This window comes from Biomphalaria glabrata, chromosome 2, assembly GCF_947242115.1.
Source record: "Biomphalaria glabrata chromosome 2, xgBioGlab47.1, whole genome shotgun sequence".
Classification (NCBI taxonomy): domain Eukaryota; kingdom Metazoa; phylum Mollusca; class Gastropoda; family Planorbidae; genus Biomphalaria; species Biomphalaria glabrata.
In genome coordinates, this window is record NC_074712.1 from 54437915 (window position 1) to 54461742 (window position 23828).

Sequence of the window (23828 nt, forward strand, 5' to 3'; positions counted from 1 at the left end):
CAACAATTGACACACTTCTTCATAGCATTGAATAAATACTGATCGGATATTGTGTTGAATTGAGTGTATTGATGTATAGCCAAGAAGCATAATCTTCGTTTACTTGAAACTTTTTATGATGAGTTTCAATAATTTATACAGATCTTATTTTTATTATATATGCATTTTTATATGTAGATACTGTTGGCACATCTGATTTCTGTAGGTGTCGGCGGGCCGCATAAAACACTCCGACGTGCCGCAATTTGCCCACCCCTGCTCTAAACTAAACTTGATATTAAAGCTATGTAAAAACAACAACCTTTGAGTTCAATGTAAGTATTAAAACGTATCAATATCCGACTTAAAAAAAACAACAAAACTTTCTTCGTCTGGGAAGGTTATTGCTCCATTTGCTCCTACCATTTATTCGCGCCTTTCCTTTTTTAAATTAAGATTTTTTCCGACCCCCCAGAATCCAAAGCTACATTTGTACAAATACGTTCTTTACTTATTCCTAGATCTCAATAAAATATCTGAATTTAAAGTGTGGCTGTCTGTTCGTTAACATAGATGTATTGCCAAATGTCAAATACAAATGTTTCCAATGGAGGTCAAAGGTCATCTTTATAAAAAAAAAAGGTTCAGCATCTAAATATACGTGTTTTAGTTTCAGACGTTAGATCTAGTAATCTAATCAGCGATTTCCTCCCGAATCACTTCCCGTCAGCATAAAGCCTTCGTGATCATCTACATCCGGGAACTGAAATATGGCAATTACCCGCGTGCCAAAGATCGGTGCGAAATCAAGGCAGCAGATGTCCTCATCCATGATTTATGGGATTGAATTGGGAAGTCTAGGTAGACATAGGTCTACATGGACACATCTCTATCTATATATAGATCAATCTATTATCTATCTATTATGAAATATTACAAAAAAAAAGGACAGTAACACACAGGTGCAAATATAGGGAGATATTAGTTTCCTGACACTTAGCCCGAGCGTGGCAGCTGTAACCATAGATGATTAGTATTTGTGTGACTGACTGCTCAGTATTACCATGACATTGTAAAAAGTGTCAACGTTTAAAGTCTAGGTCGGACAAAACACAACCAGTAGGACATATCTAACTTGGTCATTTAGAGACTTGCCTAATGGTTAAGCTAAGTATTACTATTAACTGATATGCTATAGAAGCAAGCAAAGCGTTAAGAAGTCACGTAGAGAGTAGACTTCAATCAGTTTCTGATAGATGACATTCTGTTGCAAACCAGGATGCTGCTTCCTTATATGTTTGTTAGAAGAATAGAAAAAGAAATCACACAAACGTTTAAAAAAAATGGTAACGATCTGAATTCATGTACACCAGAGATTCATGTACACCAGAGAGATTCATGTACATCAGATTTTCATGTGCACCAGAGATTCATGTGCACCAGAGATTCGTGTACAATAAGAACGAGATTCTCATAATATAATTATATTTGCATCATCAACAAACATCTAAAAAATAATTAGTCCTAAAAAATATTTTTAACTATTATTTTTTAACAATCCTAATCAATGTAGAACAAATGCCTGTTGTCTCTAAAACTTTTGAGAATCATTGTATGCATGTCCGAGTCTATTTTCTTCCTTGAGTCAATAATGAGGTCGATCACTTCAATGGAGGTTTCGTGTACCCACTAGCTCCTACTGCAGTACAGGGCGTCTTTGACGTTTTAGTCCTAAGTAGGGTAGTCTGTTGGGATCATAGACATATATTTATGTCTATGGTTGAGAATTTGAGATGGTAGCAACATTTTTAAAACTTTTCTATCATGTCTCGTTTAGAACGAGAACTAGAGCGTGGTAAATATTTTTTTAATGAAAACGGGATGTGTATCACCTTATTAATTATTTTAAAAAGAATTTTTCAAACAAAATGGCCCGTAGTCCCAGTTCATAAGTCCACTACCAATAAAAATTAGTATTTTTGAAATTTATTTATATTCTAAAGGAATTAAAAGTATATAATTTTTAACTAGATATATCGTTCTATTTTTTAAAGTTTTTCTAATTAGTATTAGATCTTCAGTTTTATCTTTTCTCAAAATGTTTATTTTTTTAAAGAATTATTTATTGCTTAGGGTATAGTTCCATGCTTAGGGTATGGGAAAAATCTTTTTAAACCGGTAATAGACGCTATTTAAAATTTTGTTCTCAATAAAAACTGTCAATAAAAAAATTCAACAGTTTATGTTTTACAGAAGTTTAAATACTAAATTATTGATTTAAAAAATGAATGTGTTCACCACTTTTGTTTTTAGTCTGATGTCATGTGATCCCTTTTTTCTAAACTTTCATATGTCTTGGGATGTCTTGGGATCCTTGTTTACTGTTACATTTCTTGGGATCCTTTTCTTTATATTTGTAAATGTGTTGCTATTAATTTATTAAGCACACCAAGTTTCCCAATGTTTCGCTTACCAACCTGCTCATTTTCAATTATTTTTTTAACTTTTATCAAAAATCATTGTTAAATATTAAACAGCCAAAATGTTTTTCTTTGTAGAACAATGGAAGTCTGGGGCTGTGGCTTTCTTTGGACCAGAAGATTCATGTGAAGTGGAAAGCAGGGTGGCAGCGGCTTGGCAGATGCCCATACTTGCATATGTAAGTTTAGACATATTTTCTTTTTTTTTCTGATACAAAGTAGAACATCCAGCATCTGATGAATTATATCATTTTCTAAACAAGAACATCTTCAATGACAATTGAAGATTTTCATACATGGCAGAACATCTATAAATAGCAACCTTTTTGGTGTATCCGGCGTACAATATAAAAATATCAATTTGAGTAAAGGTTGGAAAAATGTGACTAGGAAAATAATATTTGGGTTTAGAACTCATCTCAATTGTTACTCTTATAATGAAAAATTACATATGAATTCTAAATTTTCCCAAACAAAGTCTTTCTAAGAATAACTAATATAAATTCATGTGCAATTATATAAACTCTGTCGCCGTATTTGACTATTCTGTTTAAAAACGTCATGTTTACGTCTGGAAAGGGGAGAGGGTGGTAGAGTGAAAACGTTAATACATTTGGCATTAAAGAATAGGGGGTCGGGCGACTCAATATAATAATTTAATTTATAGCATATATAAAGTATATTAATGACATTTTTTAAAAAATTTTGTACTTTCTTAACTAAAATACCAAAAGAAAAAAAACATTGGTTTGGCCGATGGGCGGAAGGCGATTGCAAGCATTGCCCCTCCCACATGGTACAACCCTTTTTCATTTTATATTTACAAATGATAAAATTTGAGATCAGAGTCCGTGTGCGACATAATATACAAATGGTTTAAAACATCAATATATACCTTATATGATATAGATATTCAACTAATATTGTTCACAAACTATGATTTCTCCATAAAAATAGGACCGCCCCCCCAACTCAGAGGGCTAAAGTGGGGAGGGCAGCAGAAGCAATCGCCCCCCCCCCCACCTCACCAAATCGGCCAAGATACCAGAAGTGTAGCGATCGCCCCTACCGCCCCCCCCCCCCCCCTGGATCCGCCAGTGCTTGGAACCAACCAACCAACCAACCATGGCGGAGTTAGCTCACATTCAACAGGTCACTCAACGTTCTAATATCAGACTAATTTCATACAATAAGTTTTTTTTAAATTCTAAATGTTGAGATGTAAAACAGTTCAGCAGTCATTAAAACACGATTCTGTAAAGTTTGCTTTAAAGTTCTTCCCATAAATCAAACCAGCTCACTAAATATGCATTCATTGTTATTCTTTACTTTCAGTCCGCTGGAGAGACATATTTTAGTACAGAAATATTTGAGCTAAAAAAGAATTATATGACCTTGGTAACGACGAATTAATATTTAGAAGTAAACAATTGCCACGCAGATCACAGCGATACAAATAAAGAAAAGGGAGATAATCTCGCCCAAAAGCGCAAGTCACTGTGACCCAATAACCAATTCTTCCAGAAGCCAAATCGTGCTCAGAAGAGCGCGTTGACCTGATAATCACTTGGAAAACAAATCTTTGATGACGTCATAACGAAAACAAAAATAAGATTGTTTTCCCTTTTTTTTAATTCAAGACAGTCCAGATAATTTTGAGAACATCAGTGTATTTGTTTTTTTCATCTCTCAATAGTTTATTATCACACAGGAAATAGTCCCCCCCCCCATCTTGGATTGATTTCTCATTGTGCGTTATGGGCTCATTCTAGGGGAAATAGTAGTATGTATGGGTGGAGCGAAATTTGTGAAATTACCGATTTTAAGCGGCGATTTATAGAATTATTTATGGCAATAGAATTTTTTATGATTACCTTTTGTTGGTTTTCAATTTTTAGCAATGACCTAATTTTCTAAAGAGGTTAATTTTCCCTAGTTAGTACTGTCTCTATGTAAAACAGAATTTATGAATTACGACTAATTGATAAAATAATTGGTCAATTTTTTTTTATTGATTCATGTTTTGTCATCGACAATGAATAAATGTGCAAAGTCTTTATTTGATCCTAGAATGGGACATGGGAGAAATAACGTTTACAATATGTATACCAGTCGGAAAGAAAAACAAGAGTTGATTGTAAGCTTTGTAATGAAAGGCTATATTCAGTACTTGGTTACTTGCTAAACATAATGCACTGTAAGGGCAGGCGTGCGGCTCTTTGATGCAACCAAAGCTGCTATATCTAAATTGTCAAGTTAGTTCGACTTTGTAATGTTTTGTGGCGCCTGGTTTTGGCAAAGAAACAATAGAATTACTTTTTTACAAAATAAAATATTTGAATTCCCTGAGATAAAGTCATGCAAAGATTGAGCACACGTGTCAGATATTAATGCTATACTACACTTTATATTCAAATTCAATATTAAATTCTTTAAATTAAACTTAACATGAACATTGAAACTTATGAACTGTTCAGACTGACTGTTGAGACCCCACAACAAGCTCATCTCCTCTAAGTTTTCAAATCTAAAGTTTAAAAAAGTAATTGTACAGGAACTGAATTATTTCCCTTTCACAAATGCAATCTTCTCGTAGAAACTCGAAACTTCGAGAAGTCATCGTGTTTATAAACGTCCTATTTACACTTCTGTTGGCACCTTGCCGCGTAACCCGCGTGACAGAGATAAATTCCAAGATATTTATAAAGCTTGGTAGTGTATAATTCTTCATAGAAATTTTCTTAATACTAGTTACTTTGCCCTTTTTCATATACTTATCAAGCTAAACATATCCAGGCCAGATAACATTTTATTCAAATGTAATTATTATTACTAGTCGACCGGCGGCGTAACATACGCCGCTATTTTGCAGGGCCGCCTTAAGCCACTGCAACCTATGCGTCAGCAGTGTGCCCCGCACTTTCATAGAACTTGCGCTAATTCTAGGTGTATAAATTATTAAATTAAACCATTTTATAACTTATAACAGATTTCCCGCGGCTTCCTGATTTACTAGGAGCTCCTGGAAATCTCCTGAAATTGCAAAATATTCGAAAAAGGAAATATCCGGAAATTATGAAAATCTTTTGAAAACTGATACAAATTTCCTGAAATATATAGACAAAAATTGTCATTTTGGGGTGTCATTCAATATGGTAAACGCCAATCCTACGAGCAATAAAAAAACGGCATTATGCAATACCTGAAATTGTAAAACCTAGTAAAAGATTCACGCGCCTCACACTAATGAAGAATTACTAAAGGTCAACAATTATCGTAGATAGATTGAAACATTTGATAATTCTTGCTATTCAGCGTGATCTATGTAGGAAATAGAATTTTTATAATATACTGTATGACTTTGCTACACGCAAGGCTCGTAAAGTAATTCTGTACGTAGTAAAGAATGCATAAAATGCAAATACGAATTTATTTTCTAATACCAACTCTTAATTTTTACTTATTATCCGTATCCCTACCCAAACTTGACCCCGCGAAATCCGTTTCGCATAGGGCCCCACAATGGTTAAGTCCGGCCTTGCTATTTAGTGACGGGTAAATACTACTTGTTCTCCCCACTCCTCTTTTTTTTCCGCCTCTAAAATTACGCGGGCTAGCTCTAGAAATGAAAGAGTGATTTTTGCATTACTTGGTATCCAAACTCTTGAGCCATAAAGAGAATTATATATAAAGATTGTTATTCAAATTTCAACTCTTGTAGGATTCACCAGGACCATCTTCCAATATTTTAGCAAAATTGTTTTTTTTTAAATTGAGATATTTTTTTTCTTTTTAGTTCTAAATCACTAACATTCTTTCTAGTTATTGTCATGTCTCAGAACGGTCAGAAATGTCTCTGTCGCTCCCCCAGCTCCGCCCCTGCGTGTACCAGACGTAGTTATCACGCTCCACGGGGGAAAACGTTATCAATTTACGCTCCATTAGCTTCAAGATAAAAGTTGCAACTCCTGCGTCTGCTTGATTTATTACTGCTCACGAGTTATGTGCCCTTTGTCCACGTGACTTCTAATAGCTGCGGCGCCATGGCAAGTAAGAAACGGAAGTCTGACGTGATGTCATTTGTCAACCCCCCAACCCGTAAATATACCTCCTTTGGCTCTCTCCATCCATCTCACTAACTCCAGCTAACTTCTATTTTTGTTTAAAAACCCAATCTTAGTGAAAAATATATTTTTTTTAAAGTTTCGATGACTTTCGCCCTAGGATAGACTTAATATAGCGTTCCGTGGGGTGTTAAGGGCGGCCCTAGCAGGACATAGTAGGAGCTCTTCAATTTCAAAGGAGAGGAAAAAATAGAGAAGAAAACTGAGACAAGGAAAAAAAAAATGAAAATAAAACGTCATTTCGCAAAAAAAATAATTCCTTTCTTCTTCTAGACTTTGATACAAATTTAATTCGAAAAAACTTTATATTCGTTAATTATGTGTTTTTCTTATCAGAAATTAAAATGCTATGCCAGTTACTTTGAAGTAGTTTGTTAGCTAAGTTTTATCTTGCGCTAAGAAATACTGATTCTTTACGTATTTATTGTTTATCGCCAGGATGAAATACGTTCCTCTTCCTTTTTTTTTTTCTACCTGAATTCCATATCAATTTTCGATTTGGGACAAAAAATAATTGCGCACAGTTTTAACTTGATCCGAGAATGGGACGGTAGAAATAGCTTGTAAATATTTGCACCAGACAGACAGAAAGACAGAGTTAATATGAGCTTTGTAATAATCTGTTTAATTTACATCTCAAGATGTAATATTCTGATTAATTGGCGTCTCAAGGTGTAATAATCTGTTTTATTGACGTCTCAAGATGACATAATCTGTTTCATTGACGTCTCAAGATGACATAATCTGTTTCATTGACGTCTCAAGATGTAATAATCTGTTTCATTGACGTCTCAAGATGTAATAATCTGTTTCATTGACGTCTCAAGATGTAATAATCTGTTTTATTGACGTCTCAAGATGTAATAATCTGTTTCATTGACGTCTCAAGATGTAATAATCTGTTTTATTGACGTCTCAAGATGTAATAATCTCTTTTATTGACGTCTCAAGATGTATCGCATGAAGTGAAGCACGTATCGAGTAATTTAAGGAAATATTTTTGTGTGTTCCACTGACAACTTTGATGTTTTATTCATGCCTGAAGATGTGAACACAATACACAATCTAGGCGAAGTCTATATAGGGTAGGAATTTGTTTTTGTTTTACGGCGAAATCATCAAATTTATGATCCGCCCAGCATGGCACACAAAAAAAACAACCTGTCGACGACACTGCTTCAATTCGACTCCTAATCACTTCCGGAGAAATGACCAACCTCATCGTTGCTAGATCAATTCCCATAACTGAATGACATTCGAGTCACAGCCACGTCTTTACAGTGCTTGAAGGAGTGGGGCGATGGGGGCGTGAAAAACTTTCGATGCTAATACTAAAAGATCGATTTTTCTAAATCTATGGGGAAGAAATTATTTCGAAGGTCTTATCCACGTAGGACGCATTCCCAGCTTTTCCTCCTTCATTAAAAGAACAAGTTCCCTCGATGATGGAATGGATATATTTATCCACGTTCCCCATTCATTGATCTGTTGTAGCCTACTTATCGACTACAGTCAATCATTAGATTTTCTAAGTAAGATGCATACATCCTAGTTAATCACCCCACCTCTCACCAGTAGTTATATGGCAACTGGAGCGTGTCATGAAGTCAACTGAGGAAAGCTTACGTAACGAATGCATTGGAGTGGAACCCTTTTTTTTTATTATACTATCTCAGTTATTTCATACTTATAGCTTTCTTTTGTTCTGAAGCTGTGACATTGTGGCTAGTACATCCTTGACGGCCCGAAACTGAAACTTTATAAGATGGATGCCCAGTTGTTGTTTTTTTACCCGCCAACTTTTTGCTATCATGCGGCCCGCGACATATGTGTCAGAAAATTATATGCACTTCTTCCCGGTCTAGAAAGTTCAGCACCACTGCTTTCAAATCAAGGACTGCGTTTCCTTTATCTGGAAATTGAGCCGAAGTCTAGTTGTCTACATATTTTTTATGTCCTTTTAATGTTAAACGAACCTTTTTATTTTGTTAGGGTAAACTATTTTAGGACCATTAATATGACTTACTTATGACTTAACCCTCCACAATGAAATTAGAAACATGCAGGTCAAAGGTCATTTTTCACTGCCACAATTTTTTTAATGGTTATATTTTTAAACTCCGAGAGACATGTGTTATATGTGTTATATGTGTTATATGTGTTATATCTTGAGTGCAGCTTCGATACTTCACTGTGTACTTAGAAACGAAATGGTAGCTATCCAGCTCAGCTTCAGGTGAGGTGGTTCAAACTCAAATATCTATTTGTCCTATTTGTCCTATTTGTCCTTCCAACTGAATGAAGAGGTGACTCCAATGTGAGATGAGGACGGCGATGGACATGCAGATAAAAACTTATTTATACATTTTTCTTAAACATTCACTTCAATTTAAGCTCGGAAGACCACTAAACATAAATATAATCTAAGGCTAATTCTTATGTCCACATATTAATCTTTAATCCGCATCATTCATAATTTATGTTAGCTTTTTTATGCACATTGATCTTAACCTTTTTTCTGACCTCAGACTGAGCTGTTTATGCCCATCCATTGCTAAAGTTGAATACATCAGTAGATAAATATTATTGTTCTTTTCTATTTCTATTGTAGAAACAAACAAAATAAAAAAATACTAAAAAAAAAAACATGAGGAAAACAAAGCTTAAAAAGGGGAAAAACCGCTCATTCACAGCCATATATTTCAATAATGTAAGATTTATTTCCATTGTTCTATATAAAACAAAATGTCTAAATGTACTATGTGTAGATGTACTATGTCTAGGTGCACTACGTCTAGATGCACTATGTCTAGATGTAATATTCCATCTCAAAGTTGCCATCAAACATTCCGTTAGAAGAAATTAATGCGGAATCCTCTGTTTCGTGTTTAACTGTTATCAAGATTTCAATTTGATTTCCCAACAGACTCGGATGGCGAGCCTCAGTCTTCTATTAATACTTGAATTATATTCTGGACGACTTTGAACTAGCCAGAAAATGAAATAACTCCCATTGATTATTTTGTCTATTATTAAAGTTAGAAGTAAGATCCTGTGTGACAGCATAGAATGTCGGCATACCTATGACACGGACTTCAATGGTCTGTTGGCGTGCGCATTACAAAGTGATGGCAAAACTACGGGCGCTGGCCATTGCTGGCCCGTCTGCCTCATAGTCTTTGACTTTTTTTTTTGGTGGGAGTGAGGTGTGATACTGCAGTTAGTGAATGCATGGTTGGAAAGTGAACAAGAACTAACTATCACATACTTCTTTAAAGTACATAAGAACTAATATATAAGAAAAATTGTTAAGCTCTTCAACTTTTAGAAAAGCTCTGATATTGTTGCGCGGTAGTCTTGATGTACCTTTCACTGACCTGTCAAGGGAATTAAAGTTAAAAAGTTAGATTACAAAAGATAAGTCATAAGATCAAATCCTACTAAAAGATTAAAAAAGTTAGAGAAAATGATCTTTCAGCTATTAAAGTTTGTTTTTTTAAAGGCATATTTTTTTTTTAATTTTATGTGTATATAAAAAAAAAAAACTGAAAGAAAATAATGGAGAAAAAAAGGTTAACAGATCTCGCGTGTCGCCCCAGCTGTCCAGCAGACCAAAGGATAGGTGAAAGTGAAAGTGAGGTTAGATATGAACCTGGCCTAACTGATGTCTTATAATGAATATCTAATTGATCTAATTGTTTTGTAAAGGGTCAATCTCTTATTCAAATCCTCAAGAAAAAAACATTTCCGTAAAAAAAAAATTAAAAAAAATTCGTTTAGTTCAGTGTTCTATGGCCGCATTGCAATTGCAACACTACAGTTCATGCGATAATATGAAAAACAACTTATTAAATGTTGTTTTAAATTATGTCCAACTTATATGTATACTAAATAGATTTTTTCTCTTTAAAAAAAAGTAAACATTTTTTAGTGTAAATGTATGACAGAACTTATTTAACTTAGCAATACAAATGTAAAAAAAAAAATGACAAAAATCTAAAACCGTTTACATAAATGTATTAAAAATATGGTAAATGTATAACTCCCCTACTAAACAGCCTCCCGTGTTTGTTAATATTAACAGTGAATAGTTGTACAAGTGGTGTATTTATATGAAAAAACTCCTTGCATAAGTTATTTAAAAAATAAGATTTTCGCTTTAGAACTATGAATGGTCTAAAATATCATGATGTCGGTTTTGCTCTATCTTTTCTAGTTTACGAGATCTAAACGGGACGGACGGACATACATTCCACACAAAACTAATAGCGTCTTTTCCCCTTTCGGGGGCCGCTAACAAATGAAGAGCAGTGTATACACAATTCAATTGTCATGTTTCTTTGGTTCGTTTGTTCCATGTTTAAGCTGTTAGTTATTAGTTATCTCTGCTACTTTATGCAAGATCAATATATTATTACTATTTAGTTTTTGTTGATTGGAAACAAAGTGGATATAAGATTATATTGTTACAAAGGATGGAAAGATTTGAACAGTAATACTTTCTCCTTTCGTACGTAATGTAGGCCGCAAGAAGTTCTGATCTAAACAGCTTTGCGTGTAGTCCTAGCTGGACCCTTCATATTCCTCCGCTGATCCAATTACTGCCTTTCTAAAAGAACATGACGCCTGACGTATCGAAATGTCCAACTTAATTTACACATTTACCGTGCAAAAAAAAAGGAAAAGATAATTGAAACAAGTGTGTGTGCAATTTTGTGGAGGTGGCTTGGGTGGGGGCGGGGGAGCTATGTCCTAAACCACTGATTGTCCAGCGAGAGAACAGAAAGAAAACGACAACGCTTCGTTGTTTCTATAGTAATCAAATAGACCTGGCGATGTGTCAGAATACTCCGCGGATATCGATTGGGATATTCATTGCGTTGATTGATAGCCAAGTGACAAAGAAGCCATTTTCTGAACGCTTCCAAAACATGTCATGAATTTGTTGTTCATTATAACGTTCTCTAATGTGTCAGTCACAACACAACACAACAATAAACACAACACAACACAATGAACACAACACAACACAATGAACACAACACAACAATGAACAAAACACAACAATGAGTCTACCTAGATCAATGTTACATGGCGGATTGATTTTAAAATGAGCCAAGTGAGTAGGCAAGAAGTGCATTGATCTCCGCCTACAAAAGTTAAAATGCCAAATATTTTCGGATCCTAAGTTTTATAAACATCTATCAAGTTTAAATTATAATAAATAAGTATAGGCTAAAAAAAAGAGTTAATAGATGTGTCGCTGTTCTTTGAGTTTTGCTTTGATTTTACTGTCACCGAAAAGAAATCTGAGATCTATCTTACAGGACAAAAATAGATGGCAGCATGGTCGAGCGGCTTTTGCGTTGGGCTGTCATTCGGTCGCCTCATTGGTCCTGGATTGATACTCTACCTGCTGCCATCCCACGTCGTCCTGCGGAGGTTTGGACTAGGAAGTTAATGATCTTCAACTCTGAACATGTAAACATTTTACAAAGACAAAAATTGTCCAAACATTTCACAAACTTGAGATCAGCATTGTTAGGTACTTGACGTCATAGCATGATCGAAGTATAAATTGAAATGGTTTATTTGAAGAAATCTTTATTTGCGAAACCTAAAAATAAAAACGGTTGTGTATAAAGTAGAATAGATTGGATACACGCCCACCCATCCATCCACTTATTCATCCATGATCCATCCAACCAACCAACCAAACAGCCATCTATGTACAGAAGAAAAAAATTCTTAAACTAACTTAGCCTAGGAGAAAACAGAAAATGTAATATAATATTTTTAATACACCTCTGTAATTCTTACCTTCGTGGAGAAATCTTAGTGGTGGGTAGGAATAACCTGAGCACGGATCTCGAAAACTGCTCTACCGATTTTCCTAGAAATTTGACAAATAATCTGTATCGTTGGGAAAAGAATTACTAGCTCGTTGGCCACCTTGGGGAAACTCGAGTATGACTTTTTAAGTTTTCAAAGTATAAAAAAGAAATACATTTTAAATTTGGTTAGAGAGCTAGACAATCTTTATCTTGAACTGGAGTATAAGTCTTCGGGTATTTCCACATGTCAGCATTACATTCTTCAAGACGTTAATGAATTGATGCTAAGAAACATTTAGCGTACAGGTTTTTGAAGTCTAGATTTAAAGGCATATCATTGGACTGTTAAAAAATCTAGTAGATTAATGCATGCCGTTAATCAAAAGTGTTTCTAATGGAGGCTGGAGGGAATGAGGCGGGATAGAAAATATTTCACTCGTAACGTCGTTGACAATAGATCATAACGAAGGCTACACTCGGGTACCCCTCAAAGTAGGAAGTAACAGTTACAAAAATGTGTAAAAAATTTCACATCCAACCCCCACCCACAGTAATTAAGGTATGTAACCCCAGCCGTGACCTTGAACCTAGATGTTTTGTAATATGTAACGCTGCGTGGGATCTATTCAATTCTTATTAGGCCGTCCTCTTGTTCTTGGTGCACTGGTGTGTGTCCTGAGTTATCTTCCGCTGTTTTTGTAAAAATGCACTCATGATGTAGAAACGCGAATAAAATATGTATTTATATTATACATTTTATTAAATCGACGTATACTCTACACACCCAAAGCGAACCTTAAAAATGTTTTTTTTTTTTTTAAATTAATTTATTCTAAAGGTTGACATGAGCTGATATATATAGTTTACACTTTTAGTTTTGTCTAATGCTTGTTTTCGCTGTATACGAGACATTGTTATCGTGAAAACTAAGCGAATCAAATCTTTTCGTGTTTATATAAGAACAAAGCAAAATGCTAAAATAGTAGGAATACTATAACGCTCATTGGCTTCCCTTATTTGACCTAATTTTTGAGTGCTTCGTCTTAAAAAGTTGAATTCTTGGAAGGTCATATCTAGACATAGACATAAATCTTATTGACATGTCAACCTTGGGACTCCTTTGTATTTGACATGCCAGCCTTGCTCGCCTGTGTCATAGAAATTTACAGCATTGGCACACCTTTGTCATTAGTATGACAACTTTAGCCCAGCTATGCCGTTGTTAGATAGATTTTGCACACCTGTGCCATGGACATGACAGCCATTACATACTTATGTTATTGACATGACAGTTCTTGCATAACTTTATTATTAACATGACGGCTCTTGCATATATGTGTTAGACAGGTTAGGCACACCTGTGTCATGGATAGCTCTTGTTTACCTATGACATTGACATGACAGCTCTTGCATACCTATGACATTGACATGACAATCTTTGCAAACCAGCGTTTGGACATGACAGCCCTTCTACCAACTCTGTCATCGGCGTGACTAAACAGTCTCTAGTCCTCACTAATTTGGCTTCAAAGCTACTTTTATACATCAACAATGCTGACTTCGACCTTGACTTAATGTTCTGTGACTTCAATGCATATCTCACATTGTCAGGTGTAGCAAATAAACCCATGAGTTAATTATAGATTCTTTTAAAATATTTAGGCCACAGTAAAGTCACATTTCCACTCTGATTTCCTCGCGAGTTTTATGACATAGAAACTATTTTAATGTCTGCCATCACCAAAGAATATTCTGATATAATTCAAAAATTTTCTTCTGTCCCTTTGATCACGTGATCTCTTGTCTCTATCTCAGTTCCCGCCTTTTTCAGGAAATTAAACCGTGTCGTTAATTAAGAAGATCGGAAGATTTAGAAGATAAGGATCTCCCATAATAAAGTAAGCCATTTTTAGAAGCCTAAAGGTCATTAAGTCAGCTGACCTATGTCACACCCGTGTCTCTTTGACCTAGAGTCTAATGCTGCCTCCATGTTGAAATTATTCTGCGCTACAAACTAAAGTGATTGGAACATTGTTGTAAAATGTTTTACATATTTCGGATGTTCCTTCAGAGTTGAAGATAGTTTACTTCCTAGTCCAAACCTCCCGCAGGACGACGGGGGATGGGAGCGGGCAGGGTTTGAACCCTGACCATCGATAAATCCAAACGACAATCCAGCGCGCAAACCGCACGACCAGGCAGCCATTGAATTCTGCAGTTCCAAAAAGTTCACCAAAATGATTAAATACCTTTAAAAAAAAACACCGTATCGACTTTTCTTTTATACCGTATACCGGATACATGAAGCTTTTTATAGTTTATCCGAAATGTATTAAATTCCATCACAGTTAACTTGCAAACAATGTTTATTTTTCACTTGCCTAGAAGTGTCGCGTTATCAGACTCTGTTTAATACACAACTACTTGGTTTATATGATAACTAGCCTACTTTCATCTTACACTTGCGATAGTTTATATTAACTGAAAAAAGGATAATCAGATTCTGTCGTAATTTTTATTTATTTTTGTCCTGGGTCATCCAACGTGCCAAGTATTTGCATTGCTTTGCTCCAAGAAGGTAAGCTTTTAACAACAGCTTAAAGAAAAAAAGCTTTAAAAATCAAATGCAACAAATTAGTAACGTCTAGTTTCAAAAAATGCAGCAATTTTTTTTTTAATTGTTTCGTTCATGAATTTGTTCCACTCTTCTCTGCTTTGAACTTTTTATAAGATTTCCATTAAAACTAAAACAGTAAATACTTCCGTTGATTGGTAACTATGGAAATTATGACGCCACTAAAACGAAACTCGATCTTGATACCTGCCATAAAATGAAAAATGACAAGGTTTTGGTTTTATAAATTATGACTTCTGCTAGATCAATGTCTAAGTGGTTTCCAGTCAATACGGAAGTCATTAGGTCAACGGGTTTTTTTTCTCCCCGTGGTGAGATATTTAAATGTCTGTAATGGATGACTCGAAAAAAAAAACATGAACTCATTGCCAACACAATGTCAAGGCCGCCGCATAAAAAAGGAGAATCTATAATTTTTTGTTTAAAGTGCTAATATAATTAAGTGCTAATATAATTAAGTGCTAATATAATTAAGTGCTATGACAAAATTTTCCTTATTTTTTTTTATATTTGTCCAGAAATGCAATGACCCCGTGGTGTCGGACAAGGACCGGTTCCCGACCCTCGCCAGGACACAGCCCCCAGCATCCCATTCAGTGAGATCAATTCTGGCGCTGATCAGTTACTACAACTGGACGAAATTCTCAATCATTGTTGAACAGGTAATGTCTCACTCGGCTAGGGTTTATTTTAAGTTCATACCATCAGATTAGTTCGAAAAACAAATCAAATAGAAATGGAATCGTGATTTATATTTGGATTCGATAGGAATCCAATTTAGTATGCGAAAATTTGTGGATTTTTAAAATTTTTTCGCCAAAATGTTTGGGTGAACTTTCAGGGTGATTACTTTAACATTGAACAATTCTCTACAACAAGTATTTGAATTTGGAGAAAATCAACCTAAATTTAAAAAAAAAGTCTTAGCACAGGTCTAGTCAATACCTATACAAATGATCCTTTCACTTTTAATTAAATACCATTAATTACACTATTGAATAACAATTAGGTATGTGTAATTCTATTCCAGGATGGCCTCATGCCTCGTGCTGGTCTAAACCTGGAGACGTTGGCCCTGAGTAAGAACATGACTGTCAGCCATTTCGTCAACATCTCAGGACCGTACAGTGTTTTTGATGCTGCCCAGAAACAGGCAGTGTGGGATGCAGTGGACTCTACGTACGTCTCAACGCGAAGTAAGTATTAGTACATATGATCTAGTACATTTAGTACATAGGATCTAGCACATTTAGTGCATAGGATCTAGTACATCTAGTACATAGGATCTAGTACATTTAGTACATAGGATCTAGCGCATTTAGTACACAGGAGAACTAAACAATAATTTCTGGGGTTCAGGGGTTGGCCAAGCATGACCACGCTGTTGTCCACCTGTTGCTATTCGCTTATTTGAATTAACATTATATGCATAAGTCTACAATTAGCGCATCATAAAAGTTGCTAATTAAGAGTGTTTTATTGTTTGGATACATCTTTTTTTGCTCGAGGATTTCAAGCTTGGACATTGCCCTACATCCACACCTTGTATTGCAGAAGATGGGGTCTTTATAACAAAATATATATTTGAATTAATGCCGCAAACTTATTACAAGAAAATATCTGATCTTGATCACTGGCAATGTTGTTTTAAATGTTAATTTCCAGAGTTTTTTTAAAAGAAAAGCATGCAAAAAGGGGCGGGGCCACTGATAAAGAAAGCTCGTGTTTGACGGTGCGCAACTAAAAAAGTGACTATAAGTTTTTATATGTTTGGTAAAATGTTTTACATGTTTCGGATGTTCCTTCAGAGTTGAAGATAATTACTTCCTAGTCCAAACCTCCCGCAGGACGACGGGGGATGGGAGCGGGCAGGGTTTGAACCCTGAACCGTCGATAAATCCGAACGACAGTCCAGCGTGCAAACTGCACGACCAGGCAGCAACACATTTATAAAATAAGCTAAAAAAGGTCTTTTTTTATGTCTGACATGTTTCGGATGTACCTTCAGAGTTGAAGATTTAAATCCTAGTCCAAATCTCCCGCAGGACGTCGAAGGATGGGAGCGGGAAGGGTTAGAACCCGGGACCATCGATAAATCCGAACGACAGTCCAACGCGCAAACCAGACAGCCATCCTGTATAAAGAAGCCAATATGGATTCTGTCCACAAAACAATTTGTTTTTAAATGCAAAAAAAAAAAAAATGCAGTTTAGACAAAAGTATTTTTTTTTCTCTTTCTAGAACTCAGAAACAAATTTAACTTCATTGAAAAAAAAAATTAAAACGAAAAACCATTTTTAAAAATTTGAATTAGCTTGAAGTAGAAAAGAATAAATGATCTTAAGGACAGTTCCATTTGTTCTGGTCCATCATTCTTCACTCACTTCCGGTCTTTGAATATCCTTTTGTCACATCAAAGTCTTTTCCTTCGAAATTGTTCCAAATCAAAACTGCTACCAGAAATGATAAGGATAGATCTGGAGAGGGGTAGAAAGGGAACAAAAGTTGTCTGGACACTCGGACACTACTCAGGATAAAAGGATGAGAGATTCCTAAAAATATTGATCGGTTTCAATGTAAAGACACGCGCTACGGGAATAGATTTTGAGGACATCAAGTAGATCCAGTTTTGGCATGGAAAGCACTTTGTTCACTTTGTCAGCTCGCTGTTTGATGTACATGCATGGATTTCTAGGTGGGAGGGTGGGGTTTCTATCATAATCTCATTGGTATGTTCGGGAAGCTGTACTTGAGGGCGCCATACGAACGTTATGAGAGCCTAAATGTGTCTAAAGTCCTCTAGCTGCCAGTGGAGTGTTAGCTATTTTATTTTTAGCACCTCCTCTCATCCAGTCAATACTTGTCATCGGTCTTCCAATACTCATGATGAATATATGAAGATACAACCTGTTTTTTTTTTCTTTTGGGTATGCCCTTAAAAATATTACTAGTGGATATTTAAGTTAACACATTTGATATTTTCTCTACGTGTGATCAAAGAAAGGCAATCACTAAGTCCCACAAAATTCAAGGCTACCTGACTCTAGCCAGCTCAAGAAGGTCAGAAACTGTTAGACTCTCTTAACGCTGGTCTAAGAAATATTTAAACTGACCATCATCTGCACTAGGAACGTTATTGACGGATTACCAGTTAGAACATACAATTTAGTCCTATGTGTCACGTGACGCATGGACACGACAGATATCGTTGAGTCTAATGGAACCGATCGTCTACTGCAGGGCTGGCGAACCTTTTTCAGTCCGAGTGCTAATTAATTTCAATCAAAAAACAATGAAGATTGTTGCGTGCCCAGTAGGTCTACTAGTGACGCCGCTATATAAAAGAAGTGCTACAGCCAGTAAGTCAACTGCATGTATAAAAACAGCTTAGTAACAATATTATCCTACTTGTTTATTCAATTTTATTATCCTGACCTACAGATTTGAAGTCTTAGGGCAGGTCAATCAGTGGGACTTCTGCTGTTGTGCGGTAGACGATAACAGTTTGATATCTGGTGTATACCGTGTATTCTTCAAAGTTACACGCGCCGCACTTAGTTAATCGGTCAAGCAACTTCTGATTTAATATAATTCATTGTAGAAGATTCGCACGAGTAAGTAGACGAGAAAATTGACAGAATGGATGTTGCTACTTTTATCAGAGAATTGAAAGTTTTAGGCAGGTCATTCCAAACTTGAAGAATCTCATTTTCTGCTAATGTATGAGGTTCTAATGATCCATTTAACCGTTCACGTTCAATTAATTCAAGTCGTATTCGTAAGTCAATAAATTTCTGTCTCCAAATTGCGCTGGAATGAAACTCAACAAGTTGCATTTCAAAGTCGTGTAATCCCATCCAAGAAAACATGGTCAAATCCAGAGTTTCAAAATCTACTGTATCTGGATATTTTATAAATTTGGAGGTGTACTCAAATTTTCGAAATTGTTCAAAACGCAGTGAAAATTGTTCAGCAGTTGTGTCAATTATCTCTAAAAACAATCTTTTCTGATAATCTTTGCCGGTAGTATCATGAACTTTTAAATCATCATAAAATTTCTTCAGTTTGTTAAAATGTTTTAATTTTTCCTTCTCTATGTCATGTTTGTAAATCTTCAACTTTTTCTCAAGTGCTGTCAAGATGTCAAATGCCTGATCGACAGATTTTCCGAAACCTTGCAACTTCGTATTAAGTTCATTTAAATGGGATGAAAAATCGGTAAAAAAAAAACAACATTAGTCTGATAAGCCAGTCAACATTTGTCAATTCTGAGCAATTTTGTTTGTTATCATCCATAAAGATTCGAATTTCATCAAGGCATTCCACAAACCGTTCCAGAACGTGACCTCGGCTTAGCGTTGTTGTAAATTAATAAGCCAAAGTAACTGGACTGAACTTCATTTAGCAGCTGTTCAAATTTTCTCTTATTCAAAGCACGGGCTGTAATGAAGTTTACGGGTTTTGTTACACATTTCATAATGTCTTCAAGTTCCTTTAAGCCGTTTTTTGAACATCGGGCTTGTTGGTGCACAATGCAGTGAAAAGTTATTAGTGGGTGTCCAACATGTCCTGTAAAAAAAGTAACGAAACCTGCATCTTTTCCAGTCATGCTTGGAGCACCATCAGTTGTAACAGAAACTATTTTTTGAGATCTACACCTGCATTTCTGAGATCAGTCACAACAGTTTGACATATATCTACTTATCTACACCTGTTGTTGTCGTTGGTAAAGTTACTAATTTTATTAGTTCTTCGTGTATTTCATTTCCTTTGCTATATTTGGCAATGATGGCCAGTCTAGCAGACGATGTCACATCAGTACTTTCATCAAGGCAAATAGAATAGGCTTGACATGCATTAAATTATATGGAATTTGATTCACTAGCGCTTCTTCCATATTATTTACAGTTCTCGAAAATAATTGAACGTTATTAATTGTGGTAATTTGAGATATCCGTGATATTTCCACAAAAAAACATTTCTTGATATCATCGTCGTCGCGTGCCACACAAAATCGTTTCGCGTGCCACCTTGGGCACGCGTGCCATAGGTTCGCCAGCCCTGGTCTACTGTTTCGTTAAGGCCTTTGTGGTAGACAATAGCTCGCTGCCAGGTCGTACAGCCTTGTGACATGGTAACCAGCTATTGGTCTAAACTGCCCACAGGTTGTGACGTTGCAGGTCAGTGTTCAGGCTTTGTATAACGATTGGTCGCGTTTGCATACACAACGTACATGTTCATTATACACAACGTACATGTATATTATACACAACGTACGTGTATATTATACGCAACGTACATGTATATTATACGCAACGTACATGTATATTATACGCAACGTACATGTATATTATACGCAACGTACATGTATATTATACGCAACGTACATGTATATTATACGCAACGTACATGTATATTATACGCAACGTACATGTATATTATACGCAACGTACATGTATATTATACGCAACGTACATGTATATTATACGCAACGTACATGTATATTATACGCAACGTACATGTATATTATACGCAACGTACATGTATATTATACGCAACGTACATGTATATTATACGCAACGTACATGTATATTATACGCAACGTACATGTATATTATACGCAACGTACATGTATATTATACGCAACGTACATATATATTATACGCAACGTACATGTATATTATACGCAACGTACATGTATATTATACGCAACGTACATATATATTATACGCAACGTACATGTATATTATACGCAACGTACATGTATATTATACGCAACGTACATGTTTATTATACGCAACGTACATGTATATTATACGCAACGTACATGTATATTATACGCAACGTACATGTATATTATACGCAACGTACATGTATATTATACGCAACGTACATGTATATTATACGCAACGTACATGTATATTATACGCAACGTACATGTATATTATACGCAACGTACATGTATATTATACGCAACGTACATGTATATTATACGCAACGTACATATATATTATACGCAACGTACATGTATATTATACGCAACGTACATGTATATTATACGCAACGTACATATATATTATACGCAACGTACATGTATATTATACGCAACGTACATGTATATTATACGCAACGTACATGTTTATTATACGCAACGTACATGTATATTATGAAATTATTTGTATGATAGTTCGTCGCATGAGCTAGATACAAAAAATAGAATTGACATCTAGACATCTAGAGCTGAAAATAGCGCATGTGTTAATATTTGTATTATGCAAGTTAACTATATGCCGTAATCCCGATATAACGACGATGTCTTTGATAAAGTTGTCAATCATCTTAGCAAGGCTTAAGTCACGCCTACATTTCAAAGACACGCCTTTTTTAATATTTCCTTTACCCTCACGGGTCATTGCACATGTTATTAAACTTTCCTTCTGTCGCTCGGTTAGATTTTCTGCTTCATTTGTTTCTACGTAAGAGTGGGACATCTTCTATTGTTAGAATTAAATAAGCAGAAAGTGAATCGAAGACTTGCTTGCTCCACAGGACACCAACTGTGCTATCTATTGAAAAATATATCACAGCAATATGACGTTGAGAACATATATTGGTGACGTCGCTATGTTGATTGCAGTACTTTTGAATCTGATTGAAGCAAATGTATGTGTAAAATAGGGTCGTTGTATATACTGACGTGGCCTTTAAAAATAAAGTGTGATCATCGCATGGCATGGGTTAAAACTTCTTGGGAGGCCGGATAAAATGAGTTCAAGACTAATAATTCACCAAAGAAAAAATAAGAACGCTGTTTTATGAATGTAAAGAAATATGAACGCCATGGGCGTAGCCAACATTTTTTTTGGGGGAGGGGGTTGGTGGGGAATTTATTTATCCTTACGGAGGGAATTTTATTTCGAAGGGGGGGAGTGAATACCCAAAATCCCTCAGGCTACGCCCATGATGAGCGCTATTACATGAAAACATCCTTAGAATCAAACAAGTTGTAAGACGACCTAGAGACAAATTGAGTGTATAAAAAAAACTTGAAAGATGGAGCGCAGCGAGCAAGGGAGAGAGAGAGAGAGAGAGAGAGAGAGAGAGAGAGAAGGTGATAGAGAGTGAGAAAGAGAGAGAGTGAGAGAGAAAGAGAAAGAGAGAGAGAGAGAGAGAACAAAAATTAAAATGACCGAACTAAACTGAGACAGTAAGACGAACTAAAAATGGGAACCCCAAGCACTTGGAGGCAGCCAACTAGGAGAGAAACAGGAGAGACATCTTTGTTGATCCTATTATTAGTGTTTTACTTTTGCCCGATAATTGATTCAAATTTATAATGTTATTGTTGAATTACTGATGTCGTTATTGGAGTCTTTGTTGTCTTCATTGATGTCAATATTAATGTCAACATAGATGTTGTTGATGTCAATGGTAATGTCAATGTTGATGTCTTGGTTAGCGTCAATGTTAATGTCAATATTAATGTCAATATTGTTGCAATAGTCGATGTCAATTATTGCTTTTATTATTGCTGTCATTCTAATAGAAGCGTCTAAAACCCGTATTTAAAATGACCATTTTTCTCCAATATGTTTTTTATAAGAGGATTTTTAGCATACCAAAAAACGTGTTGTCCAAGCTTACATGAAACGATTTGTTTTGTTTTGGTCACCAGTTTACGTTGTGTTCTCAAGGGAGCGGATGTTTGCCGAGTTCTTGAAAGCAATGTGGGAACGTGGACTGACCAACACCAGTGAATATGTGGTCATAACTGTCCAGAACGACATGCCATGGAATGAATCCCTCAGTCAATCCCTCATATTTCAAGGTCAGATTTGTTGTTATACGATAGTTCGAAACTAACTGAACATCTTATCTTATAAATTACAAGTGTTTATTCTGAAACAAAAAAAAAACAACAACAAAAACATGTTTGAATTTTATGTAAGTGGTGACTACATTCACTACAATACCTTTTATTTCCCATTTAATGAATCTCAATTGTGGCGGCGCTAGAGATTTGAAACAGGTTTTAAATAAAAATAATAAAAATATTAATAATGACACTAATAACGAGACTACAATGAATTTTGTTTCCCTTTAACAAAACTTGACCCTGACAGTGCCAGAGAATGACTACTCGTTCGTTTCTAACATAATAATAATAGCGATAGTAATAATAATATCAACCGAAAGAATTACAGTAACTGACTCCGCGTACACGTTTCAAGCCCTAAGCATTCCTAAGAGGATCCCTGTTATCTGTCAAAGGGCAGTGCTGCTGCAGACCTGCCACATCATCAGAGAACATTTCACAGTGGACACTGTAAAGGGGATTACAATGAATTTTGTTTCCCTTTAACAAACCTTGACCCTGGCAGTACTAGAGAATAAAAATGAATTCATTTCCAAATAATAATAATGACAAATAGAGATAGTCAATTATAAATGTAAACTAATTTAAATATGTTAAAACTGGAACAAAAAAGGGAATAGAAAAAAGACATTCGTGGAAGCTCCTCGCAAAAAGTACTCTGTAGGGACAGTGGCGTAGCTAGGGTAGGGGAAGAGGGGGAAGAGTTTGAAAATTCCCCCTACCTCCCGCGTGAGGGGGGGGGGTTCCTAATGAGTTTTTTACATTAAATATTAAATATTACTTAATATGTAAGGGCCCTCAAAGAGGTCAAGCCCCTCCGAGCCCCCTAATTGTCAAAAATCCCTAGCTATGCCCATGTGTAGGAGTAGCGTTATTTAAATACATTTGGAGATTTTTTAA

General features: G+C 35.6%; 1 protein-coding gene across 1 annotated transcript in view; it reads left to right on the top strand.

Annotated features, from left to right (window-relative positions):
- The window catches only part of LOC106058761 (guanylate cyclase 32E-like), a 76274-nt gene that overhangs the window by 21382 nt on the left and 31064 nt on the right, over positions 1–23828 (top strand). The window contains exons 3-6 of the mRNA XM_056021472.1: positions 2538–2638; positions 15571–15714; positions 16083–16248; positions 22728–22880. Coding sequence (XP_055877447.1) covers positions 2538–2638; positions 15571–15714; positions 16083–16248; positions 22728–22880 — 564 coding nt within the window. The remainder of the gene's footprint in view (positions 1–2537; positions 2639–15570; positions 15715–16082; positions 16249–22727; positions 22881–23828) is intronic.